General features: G+C 37.6%; 1 protein-coding gene across 1 annotated transcript in view; it reads right to left on the bottom strand.

Annotated features, from left to right (window-relative positions):
• xpo4 (exportin 4) overlaps window positions 1–16,351 on the bottom strand; it is a 54,481-nt gene that overhangs the window by 6,076 nt on the left and 32,054 nt on the right. The window contains exons 8-16 of the mRNA XM_067516824.1: window positions 15,822–15,979; window positions 9,614–9,788; window positions 7,864–8,040; window positions 6,876–7,018; window positions 6,509–6,654; window positions 5,479–5,656; window positions 3,381–3,540; window positions 2,777–2,946; window positions 2,361–2,535 (exon numbers count right to left, since the gene is read on the bottom strand). Coding sequence (XP_067372925.1) covers window positions 2,361–2,535; window positions 2,777–2,946; window positions 3,381–3,540; window positions 5,479–5,656; window positions 6,509–6,654; window positions 6,876–7,018; window positions 7,864–8,040; window positions 9,614–9,788; window positions 15,822–15,979 — 1,482 coding nt within the window. The remainder of the gene's footprint in view (window positions 1–2,360; window positions 2,536–2,776; window positions 2,947–3,380; window positions 3,541–5,478; window positions 5,657–6,508; window positions 6,655–6,875; window positions 7,019–7,863; window positions 8,041–9,613; window positions 9,789–15,821; window positions 15,980–16,351) is intronic.

Genomic DNA, 16,351 nt, shown 5'->3' with positions numbered 1-16,351 from the left:
CACAAACACACAGGGCTTTTTAACCCATGTCAAATTTCTAAAATTATGATTTTTTATTTCTAGCTAACACATTTAATGTGACTATTTTTGGTGTTTGTGTTGCAATTCATCAAGTTTGACTGACATAGTAAAAATAATTTAGTATTTTTTTTCCCATGTTCTGTGAAAATGACACCATTGGATCTCCTGAAGTACTTAAATGTGTTTTAACATCAAGTGGCAGCCCATGGGCAGGCCTCCTGTAAGAAAGACCGTGAGAGCTTTAATGGAAATGTATGCGCTGTAAAACCCGACCGGGACACTGCTGGTTTGAGCTGGATGGACAAGATTTCTGTATCACTTAAATTTTCCACATGCCATCTGTTCTCACACCCACATAAAACTGCGGCAAGCCGACGAAACAATATGAGGAGCCTGAGAGTGACTGGTAAACAAAGCCTGTACACTATGGGATCCGAGCACAAAAGATATTTGAATATTAAAAAAGATTTAATGTTTAATTCTGCTTACTAGGCCAAAGGTACATCACAATTGATGTGTTGGTAAGAAGAATATTCAATGAAAAATAACAGTTAATGTATTTTCTTTGTGCAACTTAAAAGTACAGAAATGCTCAACAAGGACCTCTACCACCACTTTTCTCAGGGCATCATCAGTCTACACTTCTACACACAGTAACAGTTGGCACACATCCAACTTTAACTGATCTGAACCGTGTTTTGACAAATCAAACCAATATTCATGTTACTTGAGTAAAGAGGACAGAACTGACTTCTAGTTGCAGGTGAGGAAAGTGCAGTGATGCAGAGATGTAACAAGGGAGTATTTGATCAGTTGTTGGGTTCATCTCTCTTCCTCCTGCTCCCGTGTCATCCTAGTTCAACACAGAGCAGCTGTAGCAGCCAGCAGCTGCAGTCTCACAAGCAACCACCAATAATTGCTCTGGAGTCATTGTGGCTTTGCACCCCCATTTACTCCTGTCAGCTCATTAAGACAAAAGCCTTGAGGATCTTGACAAGGATCGTGTTATACACACAGGAGACACAATATTACCGACTACATGCATCACTCCTAATCCTCAGATCTCAATAGTCTCTGGCTCTAAAAATCAGAACAGATCCAACTAGTTTTTTGTTTTTTTTTTGCCTTTTTAAAAGACAAACGTCAAGACTCAGGTGAAATGATCAATTACTGACAGGTGTGAACCAGATGAAATTATGCATTGCAGCTGCAGAATAACCCTATTTTAAAAACAATTGAGGCTTATTACAAAATGAGTCTTTTTTATATCTCACAACAAAAGAGCCAGTAAAGCCAAGAAACCTCATCTTTACTATCTATCTAATTTATTTAGAGGTCAAACCAAATGTGAGTGTAACGGAAAAGTGTGGTCAACCTTTTCCAACAGGTAGTGCTCACACACTACTGTGGTTCCAAGTTAAAGAACAAATTTGGTCTGTGCATCCACAACAGACTGACTGAGAATTAATGTTACTGACATTTGTTTTATGCACATTTGTTACATCTAGAGGTTTGTTTACAACCTGTCTGAACACACTGTTCTGTTTGCAAATGCCAGCAATTAACTTGAAGAGTACAACACAAGTTATAAATATGACACAATTTGTATTAAGTAAATAAGGTTTTAACTAGCGCTAAAGAAAAAGTCCTTGCAAAACTGTTGAAAATATTGTTTTGGCATTTCTTCGGCTCCATCCATCTGTAAAACTTAATATGCCATTTACAAGCCTCTGTACCAAAATAACCGAGCTGCTCAGTAGGCGTGGAGCTGTTGATGCAGCACATTTAATTAAGTCAAGTTTCATAGAAAATATTTATGGTCCCATCATTGTACTCTGTGAGTGGGTTGTTTTCTTCTTTCTTGCTTTTTTTTTAGACCTTATATAATTTTTATTTTTTAGGTCACAGATGTTTTTAGGACTGAAGAGATATTTTATTATTATTATTTTTTTTAACATTGACTTTATTATGGGCCTTTATACAATTTCATTACATGAAACGTGCTACCCTTTGTTTCCAGGGGCCCTCTGACCCCTTGGCCCCATAAGCCTGTTCAGTAATAAATCCATGCACATATATTGTAGTGACAATGAATAAAATGTAAACGAACAACAAAAACAACAAAAAACTAATCAACTCCAAGTAATATGCTGGTTGCTTTGGTGGTTAATTGTAAAAACATGAACCAAATGTACAGTACAATGACGTCACTTCCATAAAGTAGGAATTCTCACATTTAAAAAGAGTTTGGTAACTTTTTCGCCTAACGACTAATAAAATGTCCTGCAGCTGTATAGTTACATCTATTTTTCTTCACTGGACAATGATGCAGACATTACCTCGGCCCAGTATTGTTGTTTGGTGTCAGAGTCCATGTTCGCAAAGCCTCCGAGGACCAGAGCCTTCATCAGAGACCTCTGCACGGAGCTGGACAGCAGGTGAAGGGGCGGGCTGCGGCTGGCAAACTGCTTCGCCAGGTTCCACCAACTCTCACACTGAACCACAATGTTCGCCCTGAACAGAAGGGAACAGAGAGCAGAAGGTCTGTCTAGACTTTGTGGTGTAACCTTATGTCATTCCAATTTCCGAAGTATACCCGCTAAAACATCTGCATCTTGTTGGTTTTAGAAAACATCAGAAAGTGACACTTACAAGTTTCTTGAACCCCAAAACCATTGACTAGAAACATACTGCATTTGGTTTTGGATACATGTGAAATTATTAATTTTCTCACAATGAACTAATCTGTTCTCACCTTTCCCTTCTTTCTACCAGTGTCACCAGCAGCTCCACAGTGTCATTGGCCAGTTCAGTCTCTGAGCTCCACACAGACAGGTTGTTGATCACCTTCTCCAGAAGATATCCCACAATCCACTGGGCCCCCTCTGTGTCTGCACCAAACGCTGTGCTTAGGGGCATGCTTATCTGAGGAGGGGCAGAAAAAAAAAAAACATGACACACAGAGGCAATATAAGTGGATTTATATGAAGAAAACCCACTGTGTTAAATATGTAGACTGCTAATGATTTATTGCTGTAGTTGTACAAGAATAGAAAAGCAGATGCATTGTACTTTACTTCACCGATCACTGAATGCTTGTACAGATAAATGTTGATGATTCTATAATTGTGGACAAGGTCTGACCAAGTTTGCAGTTCTACTTCTCTTCTGAAAAGCTGGGCAGTTTGTAAAAATACTGGATTTAAATATTGGTTTTACCCAGGGGAAAAAAAAAGTGTCACCCTGGACCCTTGGTTTTTTGCAATTATGAAAAAACTTGAAAAATGCAAAGCACAATTTCATTGTTTTCACTGAGAAGCCTATTTCACGTAGTCACAAACAGGCAGGAGCCCTCGTACCTGCTCGTACAGCTTCTCGTCCACCAGCAGGTACGTCTTGGCCCAACGCCGCAGGAACCACACAATGTCTTTTCCCATCTGCGGGCTCAGCAGCTCTGTCAGACTCGCTCTGGTCGCTCTGGACTCCACCTCTGATGTCCGCAACACCGCTGACAGCAGCCTGGGACAGAGGAGCGATGCAGAATGAAGCTCAGTTTATAGTAAAGAGATTACTTCATCTTAATTTCACGAATCACTTGATGGCAGTTTAAAAATATATAAATGCCAACAAACATAGATTCACCTCCTCAGATTACATTAGACATTACATTACAGCACATTAGACACATCACAAGTGGCTTGGTGGAAAATGAGAATTAACAAAGGTCATCTTTTCACCCCAAATCTTGAGTTTTTGGATGGTTTAACTCAAATAATTGCATTTACTTGTAATCTACAACCCAATCAAAACAAGACTTCAACAGAAACATTAAGACAGGAATGAACATGAATGCTACAGCAAAGTGGGTGAATAGTTATGTAAACATTTTCAGTTTTATAATTGAAAATAATTTCACTTTCTAGAGCACAAGATCAGCGGAGGTGGGTTTAATGAAGTAGTATAAAGCAGGCTAAATTTTTTATTTAAGGCAAAAGAGAAAACCAAATCAACATATAGGTTGACCTGTGGGGATAAAGCTCTTGTAAACACTTAACTATGACATTTTACTCAAAAGTAGGAAGTTATTACAAGATTGGGCAATTTACTGTTATGGAGGGAAAAACTATGCTTTATTATGATCGATTTCAAGTTACAGTGCTGGCCACGTAACAAAGTTACAATTTTGCTTCCCTGTGTGTGTGTACGCATGAGTGAGCTTTAGAAACTCAAACACACTGAGTACAAAAGGACAGAGAGACAGAGGGCTTAAAGCACTTTATGGGTCCAGTTTCACATTGTTTGCAGAAAACAAAACCACGCTGACATTTACGGGGCCGGGGTCGCACGCTCGCTATTAGGAAACCTGATGCTCTCTGCCACTCGTCTCTGCAATCCTGTCACTACTGCACCCACGCACACGCGCCCACGCACGCACACATCTACATAATGAGCAATCTAGAAAACACAGGGGCTCGATGACCTTCAACAGACAATAATACTGGCTGCTGTGACTGTCTATTGTCATCACTGTGATTATCAGCACACACATAAATACTGCATGATTGTCTTCAAACAAAGAAGCATCTGTGACTGTCAACAGCCCTGGACCTCATAGGGTTTATAACATCACCATCACATACTGTCAGGCTGCACTCTTATTAGTTATTAATAAATAAATAACAAGGGATACACTTTGCATCTCAGTGTCCATTTCAAAATGTGTTTGCGTATTCTTAGAGCCATCGTTTTTTACTGTTCAACAAGTACACAGGGAGAAATCCAGGGCACAACACAATCATTTCTATCATCTATCATCATTTCAGAATGCAATGCGATCTTTGATTTTGTATTATCAGTGTCTGCTTGACATAGAGCACTGGCTGCACATTTCCAAAGTCAGAAATCCCAGCCCCTGGCGGAGTAATAGTTCAATAGCTTTTATCGATCAACAAGTCCTTCGATCGCCCTGCAGATGCATTATTACAAGGCTTCCTGAGCTCTGGTGCCGTTAAAGGAACAAACAAATAAATGTCCATTTTCAGGCTGAATTAGCACAGCGATTTCTTTATTATTGTGCTTTTAATCTTGCACTGTACATGACTGATGTGACCCACTCATGCTCCTTTTACTCAGATATGCATAAGTTGAGCTTTGAAGCTCATCTTTTACCTTCGATACTTCAGTTAACACGACAATTTTTAAAGAAATGAATGTCTGAAAAAAATGAAATCTTTATAAAGAATTTAATGACAAAAAAGTAAGTCTGCTGAGGAGGACTAATAAGTAGATCCTGTGTGAATGTATATTACCAGCTATGCCAACATGCCTAGACGTTTAGAAGACAAATCAATATTACATCTTTTAACACAGTGAATTACAGGATTCCTAAGTTGACATTCTTATTTTTAACCAGCATTTGAAAAAGAGAAACCACTTTTATTCTAGCTTTCATTTCACCTGATGACTGAGTCTGTGCGGTTGCAGCCCGGTATGGATGAGGCCTTTTCCCCTGGTGAGCCGAGGATCTGCAGTGTTGTGTTGATGTCCACTTCTGTCGAGTGGTTGATGGAGAATTCCATCACCTCTGAGGGGATCAACGGCGTTTCACCCTGAGGGTCGTCTGCTAATAGATACCCTGCAGAGTACACAGACAGATGCAGATATTAGAGCCTGCTCACTTGGTTTATTTCACGTTTTCCAAACCTTTAAACAATATATTTACACAGACATACACATCTGTTATAGTGGGTGTCAAGTCGTGTGCAGTCTATCATAAGAAAAAATAATCAGCAACAATTTTTAACACAAACATCCTGCAATTGTTTCAGTTCAAGTATTATATAGCACTTTATATTTATAAGAAAATTCAGCTTGAATGGCATCTTCTTTTGCCAGAGTGGCCAACCCAGCCTGAACTACTTGCACATATTTAAGGATGGCAAGTCAGACAATGTTTCATCAACTGAAACCCACAGAACCAGGTGGAATTCAGTTCTTCTGTCTTGTTCACAAATAAAGTCAGTTAAGTGGAATATACTGCTCTGGGACATTCATCAGTGAACCTTATAAAAACGGCTTTATTCAAGTTTATTAGAACATCACAAGGCTTTTTGTGCTAGGTGCACTGAGCAACATATAAAGCCTTTGTGCTTTGCAGGATTACTAACCTCAAGTCAAGCACAAACTCTATTTCAGTAAAGTAATGCTTGTTGAAAAAATTCTAAATGTTTAATTCTAGTTTAAATATATATATACTAGCCCATCAACAACACATACAATTCTTTTCAGTAATTGTTTCAATTTACACATTTTTAAAAAATACCACACTTAGCTACCAATATTAAATGTCATAACTGATCTATGCAGTGAGTGTTATAAAATTAACTCATAAAAAATACAAACCTGACAGTACTGAGCTCAAAAGAAAAATAAAACCAAACAACAACAAAGAAAGATCTATCTTAATAATTTCTTTCGTGCTGCTGACCTGAGACCAGAATGAGCCAGTGGATATCCTCATAGAGGTCATCCAGTACTTTGCGGTCTACCGATCCAGGATCAGATGAGGCCATGAGGTGCTGCTGCGTCCTTTGGAGTTGACCATGCAGCCGTGTCACCCGGTCCTCCAGTAGGCTGCAGGGTGATGTCAATCATCAGCATAATTAAAACGATAAAATAAACAGCCAAGATCAAATTAAACCCAAAAATATAAGAATTTACATAAGGCACAGATTTGTCTGGTCAAACATGCTGATAGAAAACCATCTCCATCTTTAACTTTGTAAACTAAGTACATGTATCATGTACTAAGTATCATGCAGAAATATATTTAAAGTGTACAAGAACTTAATTACTTTGTGAGCAGTGGGATGCAGTGGTCAGCGGCCACTCGTCCCAGCATACCAATGCTGGAGAGCTGGTCTGAGAACAACTCCCTGTCGTCCTCTTGCAGCTCGTTGATCTCTTCCTCGTCATGAGACGAGATGCCGTTCACTGACTGGGGGGTGTGTCAAGAGTGTGGACGGTGGAAAGTAAGGAGGACAATGATTAAAGCCATGACCACATTAATGTGCCAAAAGTATTTTATATAAATCCTATACAGCATTTATATCCAGCATTCGATTAAGTAAATAAATCACCTGTGCACATAAGCAAACGGTAGCTTTTCTTAGCTTTTATTAAACAACTGTTTCAAATGTTTAGGATGCTCCTTGGTTTTTCTAAATCTGCTTCTCCTTTGCAAAATAAAGATCTGCACAGTTTGAAACAGGTGAAACACACTATGTCTATGTATATTTGGACAATAACTGACAGCTCTGTAAATAACCACTTTGACTATTAAGATGTCCTTAACACCAACTTCAATTTAAGGTTTATGGCTTAAAAGAAATGATTGCATGAACTGTTTAAGAATTATGCCCATTTTAATGCATTTTATTTTAGGGATTCAAAAGTAACTGGACAATTGGCTGCTCTGCTGTTTTGTGACCAGGAAAGTGCAAGTCAAAAAAAAAAGATGTGCACACTGCACAAAAAGCTCCATACAGATTAAACTAGACAAAGCAAAAAAGTTTTGATATTAAAAACAATCTCTCAGCTGTGTGTTCTTATTTTATGTGTTACAGTGAAATCAATTTGAACTCCTACAAGTTACAATTTAAGGGTTTTGTCAAATGTTTTAGACTAAACCTTTAAATTCACCTGACAGATTATATTTGAAAGACATCTTGATTGTTTAATGTCCTATTTACTGTAATGTCGTCAAGAACCCGAAACAATGTGTCAATATCCAAATAGTTATTGAGCTAACTGAATACAGAAAAAGACATAAGTTCGTCTCACCAGATTGCGGGTGCCATCCGGAGCCGCTAAGTGACACTGAATATACGAGTTGAAGACCTGAATCGCCGGTTGAACAAAACAGCCACGAGGAAAATGCTCTTCATCCTGAACAAGCGTTAGCCACGACTCCAACAGCTTGTCATAGGCTTCCATGTAAACCATGTCGTCTTTATCCAGCTAGAGAGAGGGAGGGAAAAAAAGATGTTAGGCTAAAATAGCAATGCTTTTTGTACATACTTTTTTGTTTTTAACCATTTGCATCTTACATGTTTGGGTAAATTATCTAGAATAAACAGCATTCACACTTTCAAAACAGATGCTGTAGGAAGGTTGAAGTGGAACATTAATTCTAAATATAACTGTCCAAGCCTCGTTATCATTTAAACTCCTCTGAATTTTTTTTTAACATAAATAAACATCACATCAACAACGGACATTCTCAACATTTGTAATCAAGTCAGAAGCTAACGAACATCTAATCTTCAAGTTAAGATCTTAACATGATACATCAATATAAGGGGCTGCAAGATTCCTAACGAAGCAGAAAATAAGTACATTTATTTATATAGCACATTTCTAGACACACACACAAAAGACAAAATAAAGACACATCCTTAAGACAATCAGATAAGGACAGACTGTCACTTCTCAAGAGCAAGTTTAAACACATGGGTCTTGAGCTGCTTCTTAAATGTGTTCACAGATTCCAGAGTTAGAAGCCATAAGTTCACAGTCTTTAGTTTGGAGTTTGGAGTGTAGAGAGATCAGGACCTGTGCTACATGTTCCCTCTTGAAGGCCTGGTTAAAAGCCTATCAGAGACGTTACAGACCACTTGTAAAAAAAACTAGAGCTATTTTTTTTAACAGACATGTCTATTAATAGACAAGAAGAAGATTTGATTAAATGAAAGCCTGAGTCCATTGGTCTGAGTTTAGCAATATTCCTTCACAAGAAAAAGCAGAAGCAAACACTGCTCACACTGGTCCAGCCAAAAATGACACCAAGGTTTCTGAGGATCTGATCAACAATGAGAAATAAAAAAGACTTCCCTGCACTGGACTTGACAGTTGCCTTTTTAGTTACTGACAAGCCACCACAGAGCCATGTAATTGTGTCAGTGTATACGTCTGTATATGCTCCTGATTTAACAGCAACACTAGCACCACGCAAAACAACAAGCACTATGACATCTCTTTTCAAGTATTGATCCTGACTTTGCAAATAAAAAAAAAAAAAATCTAGATCCACACCTGTATTTAAGGCGATTAAGTTCTATATAAAATGTAATTACCTAAACATTTTGATTCTAACTAACACTTGTGAAAGCAAGATCATGTTATTCTTTGTTGGCAAACTACACCGATATTAACTAGACTGCCATTACGGAAATCCAATAAACCATACACTGATTTGTAGCTTTGAAACAAAGCCTTAGGTGGGTTTGTTGGTCACACTAATCCCACACCCCCTTTCAGGTGAGGGGTTCTTAATTCTACACAAGAAAAGACTGAGTGGGTGTAATGAACTGGTTTGGTATTGAGGTATTGGCTTCAAAAAACACGTATGGGACGGGACTGGCATGGGCACAAATGTTTATCATTTTTAAACTGTATTTAATTTGCTCAACTATCCAATTTACACAACCGTTCAAAATAGACAGTTTTGAAATGAATATGCAACGGTAGATCATCTGCACAGCAGTGAAAAGAAGAACAACAGAAGAAACATACTGAAAGTCTTTTTACTCACCACCTCTTCCAGGGCAGCGCTGCGTCCAAATGAGCAGGTGAGCAGCGTGAGGCAGTTTATGAAGGAGGTGAAGAGGTCGCCTGGCAGTGCTGTCAAAATACTTCGTGGGAACATTGTGATAAGATTGGAGATGATATTGGAGATGCCCACTGCCTCCGAGTCCTCGATCTCAATCCTAGGAATGTAGATAATAAAATGAGTTCTACAGATCTGAAAGATTCCAGATCCTGAAATAAATACTTTTTTTATTAAAGAAAAGGATCAATGCTGCTATGAGAGTCACGAAAACAGTGAAAACCCATTGGAGCACCTACTGCAGTTTAAATAAATAATGTGAATTTTTTATGTTACATTCAGTTGTAAAAATCTGTTTTCTTCTACTGGGGGAAAATGTTACAACAGTTCGAACTGCTTCTTTTCTATTTTCCACTCAAACCCAATCTTTGGCCTGGGGAAGGACAGTTTCCACTCTGTGGGGTGAGGCTGAGGCTAAACTGGGGTCACTTTCCAGTTTACCCACTGGTGACTGAGGTTTGGAAACAGGCATGAAAATCGATCCTAAACCAAAACTCATGGGCAACTTGACCCCTAAGCAGTTTTCCACAGCTGCATCTGAGGTTATTTTTATGGTATTTATGCTTTGTAGTAGAGCGGACACAGATTTCCATGGGAGGCAGAATGGCTGTAATTACAATTTTCATTTTAAACTTTTTCATGGTATCACACCATTAAGTGACATGTCGGGAAGTTTTAAAACCAGACATATTACAGGTTTGTAATCTGAATCCTAAAACACCATCTGGACAAATAAGCATCACAAGAAAAACATTTCAACTTAACATAATTGAATAGTTAATACTGTTAAACATACAGTGGTTAATAATATGCCATCAGCACTGTGATGTTCTTATAGTAACTACTAACATCAGCACATGCAAACACAACAATGCTAACATTAGACAATAAAACCAGGCTTGGAAATAGTTAGAAGTTATTACCAATATGGATTTTTTTTACATAAATAGAGCCACCCAAAAAACAACAAGAAAACAAAAAACAGCCAAAAAACACAGATTACACCTTGTTTGAACTTAGTGTTGCTTATATTTGAAAGTTAATACCAGATAATTATATTAACCTGATTTCTTTAGTTAAATACATAACATAAGATCCTCAGAACATTTATGACGAGTCTACTGAAAAATGACTTCAAACATCCCCTTGACCGTACTGTAGTGCAGCTTCTTGTTATGTACTAGACGACCGATAACATCAGGCTGATCAACTCCACTGAGCGACATGTTCAACCAATCACATTACAGACCTTAATGCCCAATTGTTTTTTTTTTCCCACGCTTCAGAGGAAAAAACAAAGATCTAAGTCAGCTTGCATTTACCTGTTTAACAGTCTCAGTTCATAAACATTTTCAGTGGTTTCTTGATTTGAAACTAAAGTCTTACACATGCCATGGGAGAAATCTTCTTTTAACCAAAAGCTTTCTGCACATTTCTGCATTTCTTTGCTGCACAAAACAGTCAATTTATCAAGTACAGTGAATTTGTGTAAAGTGTATAGAAGAAAATAGACACACTCTTCTACAGTCAGTGGGATCATAGGAACATTGTGCGGGAGGCCCTGCTAAGCCCTATCAGATGGAGTTAAATTGCGCGCAGAACTGTTCAATCACTGCAGATCGGCCATCCCTCTCCACATGGTTTTCCGATGAGGCAACTGGAAAAAAGCTCCAAGAATAGGTGATTACAGAGCAGGAGAGGAAAGGAGAGAGGAGACCCCTACTCACTGAATCACATGGTAATAGTACAGTTAAACTGTGAACGCACATCCAAGAGTGTGTGTGTGTTTGTCTTAGTTATTTATACATGTTAAAGCAGCCCCGCGTTAATTACACACACAACCACAAATTAACATGAAATACTTCCACCGTACTTGTTGTCTCTCATATTCACATCCGAATTCCTATAAAGACCACTATTTTCTCCTCTATCTGGCACTTACAGTATGTCTCACGACACTGAAACATTACTCACACTTCTCATGGCACTTTGCTTGCAATGTCTTCTCCCCGACGTAGCTATTTTGGTTGCTTTAAACCTCACTTGTAAATGTCTTTTTTCACTTACAAAGTGCTCAGACAAAGGCTACTCTGTCAAACTATACAGGCCATTAAACCTCAGTAGTGGATGCTAGTTAGCACTGGATGTTTTGGTAAGATTTGTGCTCATGTTCAGGCGATGTGTCATTTTTGTATTTAAGGAAATTCACCTGTTATGGAGCAAGATTATCACTTACTAGAGTTGTTTAAAACAGCCTCATGAATGTAAACCAAACATTTCAGCTCAGTTTTTGGTTTCTAGCAACCCCTGAGGGCAATATGACAGCAATGCCACAATGCTTTTGTAGGTCAAGGTCAGGGCACCAACACCAAGCAGATAAAATGTACTTAGAACTCTAACTGACCAAACTATGAATTAGGTTTTTAAACAACGTAATATCTAAATAAACTGAAACTAAAATTTTAAATAGACAAAGTATAAAATATAAATAATAACAAATTGAATGAAAGAATAGAATAGATACTAAAATCAGTCTGATATATTAACTGTGAGTTAAATATTCTCTGTACACCGATAGTAACAATCCACTACACATTAGAGCCAATCAAGTGGAAAACCTAAAAAAAAGCTGTAAAATGTGGTGCTGTCACTGTTAAAGAAAACAAAACATATGTTTAATATACGGTATGAATTGTTTGATACTGCCTATATGGCAAAGTATACAATTACATGGTATTAGAGGATATTAGACAAATTATTATTACTAGCAAATAAAAAATAAATAAGTAAATTCCGGTAATTGATATAAGACAAAGTACATGATTTTTCCCTCTCAAGTTTATAATCTTGTATAACACTCATACCAGCATCTGATTCAGTCTAAAATACAGCCTTTCTTAATGTCCAGATAACTGTCTCCTCTCTGCTGCTAAAAACAGAGCGGTAGTCTGTAATGTCTGAATGTATATTCCTTAAGCCCCCAAAACACACCGATTCCCTGCACCACGCACAAGAACAATCAATTCCTTCCTGACAACCTGCTGCGAAAACCTGCCATAGACTCACACAGCTCGTAATGTTTCCCAGCAGAAGTTCACAAGCTCTATTTCTTCACATGACCTTTGCTAACAGGAAAGACATACCAGACTTCGTGTGAGGAGGCATAGTTATTTAATGCCATACAACTGCCCTAACATATTCAAAAGTAAAATTTGGAAATCATCTCCAGTGTAACGTCTAAAATCTAAATAGTCACAAGACCCGTTTGGTTTATGTGGCCTTATTTAATCTAAATGTGAAAGTATAGTTTAGAGGTCACTTCGGTAACGATGCACTAGAGCAGCGGAGGCTGCATTAGTTGACTGCTCTGATTACAGACATTTGACTCATAAGTTCGAAATGACACCTCAGTGGGATGTGACTGCAAACAGCAACAGTAGAAAGGTTAAGAAAACGATACTTATGGAAAGAAAAATCACGACAGTTTTCTGTACTTCTTTGGTAAAGGGATTTACAACTAAAAAAGGAGCTGACCACAATCTATCTAAAGGAAACTTATTGGTATTTTGATGCAGCTGCTGTTTGGAGCTGACATTTTTAAACATTTAGATTTCAGATTAAAAACTAACTGAGGTTGAACAAACAAAAGCTCTGGTCTCCTTAGTCTTTAACTCCATGTTAAACGCATCTCCCTCAAAAAACATCTTAGATGGTTTATTTTGGCAAATAAGTGTGTGTGTACTCTTCACAACCAGGTATTAAGGCTACAGATTTTTATATTTATGTGTCGTTTTCAGTAATTTCCTGGGCTACTTCTGCTTTTTTGTATTTTACTGTTTGTCTGGCTGCTGTTTTTTTATTGCATAACATCTGATTTTGAACAGTATGTGCTCTGTAATTACATGCTCTATAAATAAATGATGTAATTATAATACTTGACATGAAGAGTTTACAATACAAGTTTTGATATGTTCAGCGTTATTTACAAAATGAACATTAATTAACAGATGCCCATTCAAAAATCACATAAATGAAAAATTTCTTTTGCCATCTTTACAACCAGAGATAGCTACAATAAAAGAAATGGTATAAAGTTTTCTAAATGAATCATCTTACAGTCTATCACTGCATACTGTACATTGTCAGTTCTCCCAACCTGTTCATAATGTCTAGTATTAGAAATACTTTTATAATTGTAATAAAATCATTCTTAATAAGTTTCCAGAGGACATTAAATTCTATAGCGACTTCAGCTGGAATTGGGAAATGATATATACAGTACACAGTTTGAGTTTCATCGCGATATGAAATAAGATGAAAACTACTAAATAAAAGTAGAATTCATGTAGTAAAAACCCAAACCACATTTAGCATTTACCAGTGGTTTGAGTAGTTGCTAGTCTTAGTCTCTGCGAGAGGAATAAATGCATAATCTGATCCTCATTCACATCAATTGGATTTCAGAGGAAACTGGGAAAGTTCTCGCTCAATCCTATTTGTTTCTAAACTGGAAGGCAACTTATTTCCCCTTCAGCCAGTTTCCCCTAGAATGTACAGATGCTACAATCAGAGACTGTTAAAAAACAGACTCAACAAGCAATTACTTCCTCTAAATAAAGCAGAAATGGCACGGCATGAGTCACAGTCCTGCTGACGTTGGCCTCCATAACTTGTTGAGTCTCTGATTTTAAGGAACATGAAATCCTTGAGATACAGCTGTGATTTTATAGCCTTACATTTAAATTCACAATACAAATGCATTGTCACGCAGTCCACATCTAAGCTGTCCCAAAGATTTAAGATCATTTTTAGCTAATCTGTTTCTACAACTGCTGTGTGATTGGTTCAGATCCGAGTGGGAATCAATGAAGAAAAAAAAAGTTTTAAATGGATTAACCTGAATTTAACATCTCATTGGATTTATGTTTATATTATCTAACATATCTGTGCAACTATTTAGCTAATTTAGTTTAGCATGTAGTGCAGTGGGTGCGTAATTGTCTCTGCAACAACAGGAAGCCTCTTTTAATTTAAAGGTTTGAATCAATCCCATCTGTGCCAGAAGGTTTAAACATAAGACTTGTCGAACCATTAAATGAAAGCATGAGAGAAATGTAGCTGATTAAAATAATTAGATAATAGCTAGTAATAACTGCTGCTTTGAAAACAGAGCAATATGCCCAATTCGGGAGATATGGATTTGAACTATAACAGGTTCCTGACTCCCCGCTGTGAGCTTCCATTCATTCACTGTTGTGTAAATGTGGATTTTGTCCAGTGGGAAAAGTAATGGCTCCACTGATCCAAACCTCTTCTAATATACACATGGCATAAGCACATTCTAAAAAAAGACTTCAATCATTTTAAGCACACATTCGCGTTGCTATCACAAGTATTCATGACAATACTGCACATTTCACAGATAAATACAAGCTACAATACTGTAAACAATTTAAGCTGCCATATTTTGGTACTTGAAATCAATTCACTTTGCTCCACCCAGCCCTCCCTCTCAGTGCTCTGCTTCATGGAGCCACGTTCTGCACAGCCCTTCAGGTTTCATTATTAGCAACTTACAATAAATAAGAATGCTCCAAAAACTAGGAATCCAGAAGAAATCATTGAAATTCTCTGACTGGTTGAGCCACGCTCAAAAACCTTTAGAAGCTAATACATCTGCTCTGCTGCAATTGCTGTCCTGTAAGTATAGGTCATAAGAGGTGCTGACAGTGGGGCATTTAAGAGGAGTTTGAAACATCTAGAGCAGTTACCAAAAAAAAATAAGAAGGATATGATATGTCTTTAAGAGAAACACAACAAGTATTTGGTTATAGACTAAATGACAAATTATAGTCAGTAACTCCTAAAAAAATAAATAAGATAAAAAAGATCACAATTCAACCTGAATCTGTATATACAAATTCGTGTCAATCCACCCAGTAGACAGAGAATTCAAATAAAATGCATGGCACATTTTCCCAACCTTTGATGCTACTATACAGCTATATTAACTATCACAAGGCAAGTGCTCAAACTTAACTACAACATAACTACATATATTGTTACTAGAAAAAATACTGTACCAGAAGTGACTGCTTATATGTTGTATTTTTGTCAGCAAAGCGATACCTACCCATTTATCATGCTGAGAAGGCCTTCCACCAGGTGAGCCAGGTAGGAGACCTGGGCACTCTCATCCGGAAAGATGGGCCCGTGCATGGAGGCCAGCTGGGCCAGGCACTGCAGGGAGTCCTGGGCCATGTCCGAGTCCTCACGAATCTTCCTGTGTACCTGGACATTACAGGAAAAGAAAGTTGTAAACTTGTTTTTACAGGTATGAAAGAGGAAGCCTATGGAAAGCATAGAACTCGCATCTGGGAAACCAAACTAGACCAGTATGCATTTTGGATATCTCACGACTGTAAAACAAGTACACTGGGAGGAAAAAAGGGATCCAGAAAATGGCATCCTGCCCATAATCACAATCACAATCAATAATTTATTGGTCTTTTTGACCCATTGTGAAGCAAGAAGCACACACAAACAAAATAACAAAACAAAAACATATATATTTATATATATTTTATAGCCTTTCCTATTCTTCACATTTATCTGCGTCTGACAGTCACACTAAATGCTAACACACACACACACAAAATAATC

This window comes from Channa argus, chromosome 9, assembly GCF_033026475.1.
Source record: "Channa argus isolate prfri chromosome 9, Channa argus male v1.0, whole genome shotgun sequence".
Classification (NCBI taxonomy): domain Eukaryota; kingdom Metazoa; phylum Chordata; class Actinopteri; order Anabantiformes; family Channidae; genus Channa; species Channa argus.
Note: the sequence above shows the minus strand (reverse complement) of the source record. Positions and strands in the feature narration are given on the sequence as shown.